Source organism: Patella vulgata, chromosome 4 (genome assembly GCF_932274485.2).
Source record: "Patella vulgata chromosome 4, xgPatVulg1.2, whole genome shotgun sequence".
In the NCBI taxonomy this organism is placed as follows: Eukaryota; Metazoa; Mollusca; class Gastropoda; family Patellidae; genus Patella; species Patella vulgata.
Window position 1 is genome coordinate 78,024,245 of NC_065882.2, and position 12,341 is coordinate 78,036,585.

Sequence of the window (12,341 nt, forward strand, 5' to 3'; positions counted from 1 at the left end):
GTGGGCCTAAGCTCATTAAAAAAAAGTGGGCCTAAGCCTATAAAGAAAAAAGAAAAAAAGAGAAAGAAAAAAGAAAATAGAAAGAAAGGAGAGGCGGGTAGAAAAGAAAGAAGGAATGAGAGGACAGGACACAGGACAGGAGAAAGAAAAGATAGGAAAAAAATGACTGACAAACAACACAAAAAAAGAAGTGTACTAGAATTCTCAAATTCATCTAATGATAGTGCTCTTAGGTCATTCTGTTATTTAATTGTATCAGGAAATCAAAAAATTGCCCTCTTCTGCTTTGGTCTGAAATGCTTGGAAAATGGGTTTGCGGTTGTCAATTTTCAAAATTTTCCTGGGGGGAGAACCCCCTGAGACCCCCTTCGGCGCGTACTTGTGTGGGCCTTAGTCAATGACCTGACAGGTGGACCTTCGGCTCACCAGTCCGGCACTGCTTCCAGATCCTAGTTTAGTAAAGACAAGTAAAACGAAATTTTGAACTATAAAAATCGAAACGAAATAGGATCTGTGTTTTAATCAGATGGCAATTTCTATTATACATGGTTAGATTACAGAAATATAGTTTGTCACATAATAATGGTTGGGATGGCTATGGGAAAGATCCACAGCGAACTTGGAAAACAAGGTGTTTGCGGTGTCGGGGAATAATTATTCTTACCTCCACCTCGGCATATTTTTATTAATAGGACCACGTACAACATATAACAACTATAGATACATTATATAAGATTTAGATAAAGACACGACCATTCTTGCTATAATAGCTCAAAAAATAGATAATGTAAAATGACAATATTGAAAATTTTATTCAAATTACTTCATTCTGAGCCAAGTTATCACTGTTTGTAGTTTTGACCAGATATGTGCATTGTGGTAACGAGGGCACTGGTATAGGGCTTTCCCATTTTTAAATCAAATTTTTAAATGGCGAATTGTTATAATCTAGTTAAAATCTCAAGTATCCGATGCCATCCAAAGTTGGTTATGGTCTTGGTTTGTTAATAAATGTCTAATATTTTATATAACATTTCAGGCCTGAAGAAAGGCCCGCAATAGGCAGATTTAGCTCTTGCATAATGTATGTTTAAATTGGAAGTCACATACAAACATTACTTTGACAATGATGTTACAGTTATTTTCTTGGTGAGTATGGTATTAAAACATCTTTAAGCTGGAACAATGACACACACGTTTTCGACGCTCCAACACTAGATTATGTTAGGGCACGTGACTGTTTTGGCGAAATTGTAGGTAAGGGTTAGGTAAGCATTAGAGCTAGATCCAGGGTTAGGGTTAGGATTAGCGCTAGCCCTGTTTACATCTCGTGACCTATGACGAAAAATTGAGCTGGCCTTATCATTTAGCACTAACCATTATAACGTGCACTATTTTCCGGTTCTTCTAATCATCGACCAGATTCATATCCATAACCCACCTTTCCTTGCCGGTCACGTTTTTGCAATATTTTTGGCGCTATTGACAAATTTAAGGATATAAGGATATACGTTCGTGTCGGTTCTTGCCGGTGATTAGCAGGACTGCCACACTCAAATGCTATCATTTTTGTGGTTTTCACACAGGATTTGGCTTTGTTTCTTTCGACATGTTCACTAAAAGATATCGGTGCAGCCTGGCCGCCTTCAGACTCTTCAAAACAGCCTCAATTAGTTCTACCAATGTTAATACACTAGCTCCAACACAGAAACCCATGTAACCCCCAAGCTGACTGATAATATCCCCAAAGTCGAACTCAGGTTCATGACTCGTGGTAGTCACCGCCGTGTCCTTAAAAGAAATTGTAACATAGATTAAGCTGCTGTAATCCGTGATGGAAGTTAACAGTTTACGAGGTCTAAACAGTACGGAAGAAAGTTCATAATCATATTTGATTTCCAAACACGGCTTTATACAGTCACTGAAATCAGAAGACGCATTATTAAAGTATGAGTCCCAAATGTCCAGTGCACAAGAATGTCTTTTAGCAACAGTACAGAATACACTTGAGTTATCATGATGGAGTGATTCTATAATACACCCACACAGCGACTGGGTACGATTAGTCAAACAATGAATAACACAACTAGCATGCGAGTACGGAGGACGATATTCGCCGAATCCTTGGTGTGGCTTGTCGACATGTAGACAATCCTGGTTCTGGTAAGAATTGTACGGACTGCTTAAATATTTATAACGCTTTTCAGAGACTTTAATCTGGTGATAATATCCTGGAGAAAGTCTGATGGATGGGGAGAGAGTATGGAATGGTTCATCAGGACGATGCAATATAAGGCGAACGCCAGCTGTTAAAGAGGCAAAAGCATACCTGTCTTGTTTTGTATCCAGAACTAATGCCATAATATCGTTGGCTTGAAACATCAGCGGTTTGTGGTGATGTGTCTCATTATAGTATCTATCGTTAAAAGTGAAACATTTTTCAATGGGTCCCCTGAAACTGACCGAGAATTGTGATTCTGGTTTTAGCAGTAATTGTCCATTTAGATATACCTCCAAAATCATATCATCGAACCTAAATCCCAACTTATTTAAATCACTCACTTTTGGTCTGAACAGTTCCCATTTCGAATCAGATGCATTAAGCGTTGGTGGAGACGACAACAATTGTTCTAAATATTCCAACAATAGCGGATTCAATTTATCAATGTTTTCTCCATCAAGCAATAGAGGATCCGATTTATTGAGGTTTTCCCGATCAAATAATATAGGATCCGATTTATTAAAGTCATTTTCGTCTAGCGGGTGCAAGTTGCAGATTGTGACAGCCGGGAATTCCAGTTTACGTTGATACCTCACACTTGCTTTGGTCTTAAAGTCATATTCCATATATTTCATATAGAAGGTACAAGTCGTGTACGTCAGGGTTCCAACCATTATCCCTAAACATAAAAACCACAGAGTTCTTTTCACCGGTCCATGCTGCTTAGTAACGATATTCTTACAGCCGTGCAATGAGGTTTCGTTTAGAAACTCTCCCCAAGTAGTTGAGAGGCGATGCCTAATACCCGACATTTTGCGCTGTAGCTGTTAGAGATAAGTGGTAATATCCTTTCTATCATCAGACACATCGATTGAGTTTTGGTGTGGCATTTAAATAGTTTTTATTGGATCATTAATCATTAATAATCTGCATGAACCAGTAGCGTTGATATTTTGATGACATTTCAAATTGTATTGGCTGTATTAATACTAACCAAGCCCCCCTTTCTAGTTGTCACTTGTGTTATCATTTATATCAAATACATTATATCGTGTGCTATTCCATTAGGCTTTCATAATTCATTTCGTGATTGTCAATAAGTTAGTTTTTATATTATTAGCCATTAGCTAATGTGGATTACCAGAATGAATCGTTTTAGAGGGATGGCGACATTACACGTGATTAAAAATTGATCAATAACGTAAGTGTTTTTCTCGTTGAAATGATTATTGTTGTCACAGTGGCACATTTGATAACTATACTTATATCATTAATCTTTAGAAGCATTTAGTAACTAGATAGAGCAATACTCAAAAACACATACTTATGGAAAAAAAAACAGCTATTTATTTATTTGGGCGACGTTTCGAAGAGTATTCTCTCAACGCTATCAAGCTAATCATGATAACGTTGAGAGAATACTCTTCGAAACGTCGCTCAAATAAATAAGTAGCTTTTTTTCCATAGGTATGTGTTGAATAAATAGAAACAACAATATCCCAGATGGTATAGATAATAACAACAATTAACGGATAAAATAAATAATAACTAGAGAATCACAGATTGAATAAATAATAACAATAATATCAGAGATTGAATAAAGCGTAACACGTTACAATAATATCCCAGATTAAATAAATAATAACAATAATATCACAGATTAAATAAATAATAACAGATTTATTACAGATTGAATAAATAATAACAGATTTATCACAGATTGAATAAATAGTAACAATAATATCACAGACTCAATGAATAGTAACAATATTATCACAGACTCAATGAATAGTAACAGTAATAACCACAGATTGAAGACTTAAAAAATAACAATGATTTCACAGATTAAATAAATAACAGCAAGTAAATAATAACCTATATATCACAGGTTGAATAAATAGTAACAATAATATCACAGATTAAATAAATAATAACAATAATATCACAAATGTTCCATATTTTATAGTTTATCATACTTTTATTTTCTATGCATTACAACACCACGATCTTCAATATTCAGTTGTTTATGATAACCGCATTCTATATGCATCACAATGTTACAATCTTCTGTATTCAGTAAAGAAGTTTAGCGTACCCACATCTTCTACTTCTATGCCACGTCACTACATTTTATTCATTTAGTTTCTCCTGGCTTTTCAAATATTAAGACTTTTTCCATAAAACAGTTTTATATTATACATGATTTTTTCTGACCCTAGTGTCTACTATCATTTCTGGTCCTAGTTTTTCCTTTTATTTTTGGTCCCAATGATTGTTTTATTTCTGGCCCGGCTGTCTTCAATCACAATTGGTTCTAATACCTCTTAGTATTACTGGTCCCAGTGTCTCCTATTATTTCTGGTCCTAGTTTTTCCTATTATTACTGGTCTTAGTTTCTCCTAGTATTTCTGGTCCTAGTTTCTCCTATTATTTCTGGTCCTAGTTTTTCCTATTATTTCTGGTCCTAGTTTCTATTATTTCTGGTCCTAGTTTCTCCTATTATTTCTGGTCCTAGTTTCTCCTATTATTTCTAGACCTAGTATTACTGGTCCCAGTGCCTCCTATTATTACTGGTCTTAGTTTCTCCTATTATTTCTGGTCCTAGTTTCTCCTATTATTTCTGGTTCTAGTTTCTCCTATTATTACTGGACCTAGTTTCTCCTATTATTTCTGGTTCTAGTTTCTCCTATTATTTCTGGACCTGGTGTCTCCTATTATTTCTGGTCCTAGTTTCTCCTATTATTACTGGTCCTAGTTTCTCCTATTATTTTTGGACCTAGTTTCTCTTTTTATTACTGGTCCTAGTGTCTCCTATTATTTCTGGACCTAGTGTCTCCTATTATTACTGGTCCTAGTGTCTCCTATTATTTCTGGTCCTAGTGTCTCCTATTATTAATGAACCTAGTGTCTCCTAGTATTTCTGGTCCTAGTTTCTCCTATTATTACTGGACCTAGTGTCTCCTATTATTACTGGTCTTAGTTTCTCCTATTATTTCTGGTCCTAGTTTCTATTATTACTGGTCCTAGTGTCTCCTATTATTACTGGTTCTAGTTTCTCCTAGTATTTCTGGTCCTAGTGTCTCCTATTATTACTGGACCTAGTTTCTCCTATTATTTCTGGCCCTAGTTTCTCCTAGTATTTCTGGTCCTAGTTTCTCCTATTATTACTGGACCTAGTGTCTCCTATTATTACTGGTCTTAGTTTCTCCTATTATTTCTGGTCCTAGTTTCTCCTATTATTTCTGGTCCTAGTTTCTCCTATTATTTCTGGTCCTAGTTTCTCCTATTATTACTGGTCCTAGTTTCTCCTATTATTACTGGACCTAGTTTCTCCTATTATTACTGGACCTAGTTTCTCCTATTATTTTTGGACCTAGTTTCTCTTTTTATTACTGGTCCTAGTGTCTCCTATTATTTCTGGTCCTAGTTTCTATTATTTCTGGTCCTAGTTTCTCCTATTATTACTGGTCCTAGTTTCTCCTATTATTACTGGTCCTAGTTTCTCCTATTATTTTTGGACCTAGTTTCTCCTATTATTACTGGTCCTAGTTTCTCCTATTATTTTTGGACCTAGTTTCTCTTTTTATTACTGGTCCTAGTGTCTCCTATTATTTCTGGTCCTAGTTTCTATTATTTCTGGTCCTAGTTTCTCCTATTATTACTGGTCCTAGTTTCTCCTATTATTACTGGTCCTAGTTTCTCCTATTATTTTTGGACCTAGTTTCTCCTATTATTACTGGTCCTAGTTTCTCCTATTATTTTTGGACCTAGTTTCTCTTTTTATTACTGGTCCTAGTGTCTCCTATTATTTCTGGTCCTAGTTTCTCCTATTATTTCTGGTCCTAGTTTCTATTATTTCTGGTCCTAGTTTCTCCTATTATTACTGGTCCTAGTTTCTCCTATTATTTTTGGACCTAGTTTCTCTTTTTATTACTGGTCCTAGTGTCTCCTATTAATACGTGTACTGGTGTCTCTTATTATTTCTGGTCTCACCCTTTCCTATTATTTCTGATTCCAGTGTCTCCTATTATTTCACCATCTCAGACTTTCCAAGAAATAGGCAAATATTGGCATTTTGAGACATACAAAGTGTAAAAAATGGACCATTTTGTAGAAAAAGGTAAAAGAAAGCCTAATCTTTAAAAATATTCCAATATTTTGAATATTTTGGATGTGACTTGTTTGGAACTCTTTAAATTTGTTTTGCAGAACTCTCATTTTGACAAAATTAAGAAAGAATCTTAAATTCTAGAACAAAAGGCCCATGGACCCGAGCTACAACCCGGTATACATAACTTTAAACTGTCTCCATTTCTGCAGTAATTTTTTTTTGATTCTATATTATAACAATATTGCAAAAATAAATGTGAAGCTACGAAGAAAACTATTTTGATGATATATGAACTTATAAAACTATATAGGAGGCAGACCACCATTAAATTTCACCATCTCGATACCCACAAATTGTAGCAATTCTCTCTTTGTCTCTTTTCCCCCCTTTTGCATGCCTATTTTTGTTGATTTTTTGGTCTAGAATGGACGAAGAGGGTTTGAATTAACACTTTCTGCCAGGCTTTGGTAAATATTCATGATTTTGAGGCGGAAGGATAACAGGGTTATCAGGTTGGGTACGGTGATATGTACGGCGAATAGTTACATGTTTTTAGTATGCTTCTTCAAGTTTGTGTATCTCAAAAATTTGGTTGTCAACCTCATACAAATTCTAGTACAAAGACATGACCATTTGTTCCTCTGCCTCTAGTGAAAAGCATTTAGTCCAACGAAAATTTGGGGAAAAGTTGCAGAGGTAGGCAAAGAGGTCAGAATTAATATTGAAGTCAACGGACAATTAATGGTTGTCTGCTACCATTTAGCTATTGAAGAGTTGTCTCCCTTCAAATCGAAAACCATTTACCACAGGAATGCGCATAGAACAGATTTGTTTTCCGACCATAGTTGGTTTTATTTTCCATTAATTGTAAACATTCATCATTCCACATATCTGTCGTTTGGTAATTAATCACTAATACTTTATTGTAAAATTAATTGATATGATAATATCTTATAATGTGTTTTACTTTGATAGGCATTTTCATCTACGAGAGAGGGAAAGGCGATAGAATGGGTAGCAAGATATATCACCTATGCTACATTAGCTTTGAGGTTGTTTCTTTTTTCGAAAACAATTGGTATAACCAAATATTAACCGATTTTGAACATGGGATGCATATATACATAATACGAGCATAGAAGAGACTCGTAGACGACTGTATTTTAATCTTAAAAGATTCCCACGAGGTTATTGATAAACTGCATAGATAGCTTAACGTGCTGGGTAAAGATACGTACTTTACTATTAGAACATGTCCATAAAGGTTTTAGATGTTACAATGGTGTCAAATAATGTCGAATTAAACACTGACCTATACTATAAGTCAACCGATACACACCAATACTTAAAGGCTTAATACCACTCTTGTTGTAACTGAATAATATGTCCCAATCTTTATTCTGGTCAACAAATTGTACTATTTTACAATATTCCAATTGATTGATGATACAAATTTCATCTTAACACACCTAATTTAAAAAAAAATTGGAAAAATTCAACTAAATGATTTGAAAAACCTAACGTAAACCTTTTCAAATGTGACTTGGATTTAAAAATATTTTTGAACCCTCTGGACAAGTAAAATAGGATTTAATGGATAATTTACACAACAGGTAGGACACTAACACATCTAGTACTTAGAATAAGGCTATTATTTATTTTCTGGAGCTGTCAAGCCAGCAAAAGTGTTATTGTCCCTTTAAAACTAACACAAGACGCTAACCACAAAACCACAGAACTGGGTCCAAAAGAGTTCAATAATATGCCAGAAAATAAATAACGTCAATTTATTCAGAAGTATCGCCCGGAACTATGTGCTGCATAATTTTATATAATTTGATGTTCTAAAATATTTATATTTGATATTATTATTGTCATGAATACACCTGTATTATATGGTGATCCAAGTAGGTAGATTTTGCATCATTCATGTTTTGATTATGATTTTTCTTCATTAAATGTTACAATTAATCAATGAGAGTTTAATTTTAACCCGGTTTAAACCCTGTAAAATGGCGTTCACTTTATTTAAATTGAGAATAAACAGAACTAATTGAAAGACCGGATGTATCAAGGAGTTTTTCTTACTGTGACAAAGTGCTCCATAACGTTTATCAAATTTAGACTATATTCTTTAATACTAATATTTATTTAGATGCACGGAACCCACTGAACCCCACATTATTAATCTAAGATATAAACTACTATAAACTATTGAGTAGGCTATATTTACAAACAATAACTGGCACGGACACCAATTTATATATGATACTTGGTAACCATTTCTATATAATGGGAGATGGATAATAATATACGAGGATCGCTAGAATTTGACAGGTTTAGGAAGTTACAACCACTGATATTTACCAAATGTACACGTTCAAAACAAACAGACGTTATCCTTATGGTATAAGCAAGGGCGTGGATTTATCATAACCCTTTTTGGGGGGTGGGAGTGGGGTGGGGACGAACTCTGGAACCTGGAACATTTCATTACCAAACCCAAATAATAATTAGGTACTGTACAATTGACTACATACATCAAAGCTGCACAAATATTAATTGTTCATGAAGTTAAGTGAATCGTCCAAAGACGTTCATTCTACGATCACGGCTGTTCTCTATGAATATCTTGGCGACATGCTTTGGGTCCTGAGCATGAATGAGCTCATGCACTGCACACACCATCAGGTGGTTCGGTCGATTTTGCGTCATGGAGTTGCGCAGCCAAGTTTTGATACGGCGCAATAAAGGATGTCACAGGAACTTTTGTGTAGAAGTTAACAAATTTACCTGCTTATATTATTCGTAGAGCACGAAATATAGCCGACTGGCGCAGAAGGGAAGGTGTTTTTTGATTGGTTGATTTTTTATTTTGATTTTCAGCTGCGATCGGTCAATCAAAGAGGAAGATATCGTCAAGATCAGTAACTGTGGCGAGACAAAAGGCAGCCTTCAGAACGGGACATTCATGTGGATATAAACCTGAAACTCTGTCCTAGCAATCGAAATCATGGCGGCGGCGGGGGGGGGGGGGCACAGAGACCTATTCGTCCCCCTTCCGATTCTAAGTTCAATTCATTAAGAATTGAGGCCTGTAGGCGACAAACAGAAACACAAACAGAAAATGGGCGAGGCTCTGCCACTAGGGGTTGGGCATACACCAAAAGAAAAAAAAATGGGGCAATTCTTAGGGTAAAAGGATTAAGTAAGCAAAGTTTCAAGATGAGCCATTAAGAAATGCGTCCTGAAGATGACAAACATACATTTACAAAATATGGGCGTGGCTCTGTCCCTGGGGGTCGGGCATGTGCCAAAAATAATAGGGACCACCCTTAGGGTATAAGGAATAAGTATACCAAGTTTCAAGACAATTTATTAAGAATTGTGCCCTGTAGGCGACCCACAGACATATACACGCATTTCTTGATAAATATTGTATGTAACTGAAATGCACCGTTATTTCTGAACTCTATTACATTAAACGATTATGAAAAAATATAAAGTAATACCTCAATTTATCCATATGGCTTTTTATGGAAGAAATGTGGAAATACAACCGAACGAGTCCCAATGCTAGTTACGCATAATCGAGGACACCGCCAAACGAGGTCATCTGCTCTATACTATCATATTTAGGGCTTAACACTTATTGTGGTCTTTAACCTGTAAATAAATACGTTGTTGTCGCCCCCTTTGACCACACATGGGAAAAATACAATATAACTGTTTATAATTGATGTATTGACCAATACCCCGATAGAACAGTCATTTATTAATGTGATCAACTGAGGACGCATATTATGTTTTAATACGGACAATGGGGACTTTATTAATGTGATCAACCGACAAATGAGGACTTTGCGTGTGGTGAACGCCAACAACCGAGTACATACACACTCACATCCGAGGACGTTACAAGTTGATATCAACAATATAAACTGAGTGGGTTCAACACTCTATAATCGAGAACAGGCCCCCCTTTGATGGGTGGGACAATTTACCCAATACCACCCGAATAATATCTCCACATACTACAACATAATGATGCGAAATGTGCATATTACTTGAAATGTTTCAAAAATAGTGAGTTACATCGCGGGAAAATTACTTCAAATGCGATTACCGATTGTTTGGCTGTTCTATTTGCCTCCCTATGTCCCCCAAAACCAGCACATAATAACCCAATACTACCAAACACGTATCAAATACTACACAATAGTATCACTTAACAACCTTCAAATAACACCACATTTGTATAATTACTGAAACGAATATTAGATAATTTGCAAAAAATTGAAATTAGTACGCTGTTATCTCCTTTTACAACCGACAAATCGATTTCAGATTGCTACTCAAATTAATCAACTTGTTGGGCTTTGCAGTTGATTTCCGAAGCGATGAAGTTAAAATAAGAAAAAATAAGTATTTTGTCTATATTTTAATCATTATATATCATTAAATCAAAACTCGCTAACTACTGTATTATTATATAAGATGGCCATCAGATGATAAATAACTATTTTGTAGCACTATATGGGTATCGTCAGGCGGTGGCAATAACAAAACGTCATTACAGATGTCCCGCTATACTTGCTCTTCCAATTAGCATGGGGGGACATATTATACATTATTTCATTCATGATTTAATCATGAAATGGATAATCGTGACTATGTTTTTTATCGTACCGACTTTAGTAATGATCCGTCTTCATTAGCCCAGGTTAGGAGCAGAACAGTAGGACGTTAAACTCCATTTCATTTCATTTCATTTAGTAATGATGATCGAGGCTAGACCAAAAATTCAATCGCTAAGTGCCTGGTTCAGAGTTGATCAATTTGACTGAAATTTCCAGCAAATTCCCTTTACATTATCTTGTTTTTAATTATTGTAGTGGGAACTGTCAGCTCCCTATCTAATCTCCCATAATGTATCTGTAAGTAAATATGCAATAACAAACTAAATGACATAAAAAAGAATAAATATAAACATATGCAATTTGTTTTGTTAAAGCACATACGTTCATTGGAAAATAAATACAAACATTCATTATGCAATTTGTTTTGTTAAAGCACATATGCTATTTAGTGAGTTAAAACACATTCGTTAAGTTTAATAGTTGACATGCGAGAGAGGGAGGTTTAACGTCTATATTTCAATAATTGTCCCCCACCTTTCGAAGAAAGCAGGGGACTATAATTAAAATGGGTTCGTTCGTCTGTCTGTCCGTCACACTTTTTGGGACACAATAACCCCCTTTCGAATTGAGCTAGAATGTTCAACTTGGTGTAGGTGTTTATTAGGTCAATGCCTTGATAGAGTTCCAAGATGTGCATTTTCTGCTTAGGGTAAGCAGAGATAAGCAATTTGATTGGTTGATACTTTGGGACACGATAACTTAGTTCTATTTAAGTGAGAGTGATGAAACTTGGTGTATAGTTTTATTACATCAATACCTTGACTAAGTTCGATAATGAGCATTTTCTGCTCAGGGTAAGCAGAGTGACAAGCAATTTGATTTGTCGAGACTTTGGAACACAATAACTCTCATTCTAATTGAGTTAGAATGTTCACACTTGGCGTAGGTGTCAATTAAGTGAATTCCTTGATGGAGTTTGAAGATGAGCATTTTCTGCTTAGGGTAAGCAGAGATAAACAGTTTGATTGTTTGATGCTTTGGGACACAGTAACTTTAGTTCTAATTAAGTGAGAGTAAGGGCACTTGGTGTATAGCTTTATTATATCAATGCCTTGACGAAGTTCGATAATGAACAATTTTTACTATTCAATTTAAGTACAATGATTTGTCTGTGCTAGAGAGGATACACAAAAAATCCACGTTCACGCCTGGGTAAATAGAGAGAAATGGGGTTTAACGTCCAATATAGACATAACCTGTTATTTTGGGACTAATCTGCGATTCAATGCAAGTTGAATAATTTGCTTGCGCCAGGAGCCTTAAGTAGGTGGAGGACCCAGAGAAATTCCACGTTAACGTCTGGTATCGA

General features: G+C 35.4%; 1 protein-coding gene across 1 annotated transcript; it reads right to left on the bottom strand.

Moving 5' to 3' along the window:
* Positions 1 to 1,107: 1,107 nt before the first annotated feature.
* On the bottom strand, positions 1,108 to 3,012 carry LOC126818072 (acid-sensing ion channel 1A-like). Its single transcript, XM_050545250.2, has one exon. The coding sequence runs from the start codon at positions 2,893 to 2,895 to the stop codon at positions 1,579 to 1,581; it is 1,317 nt and encodes a 438-aa protein (XP_050401207.1). The 5' UTR covers positions 2,896 to 3,012; the 3' UTR covers positions 1,108 to 1,578.
* Positions 3,013 to 12,341: the final 9,329 nt, after the last annotated feature.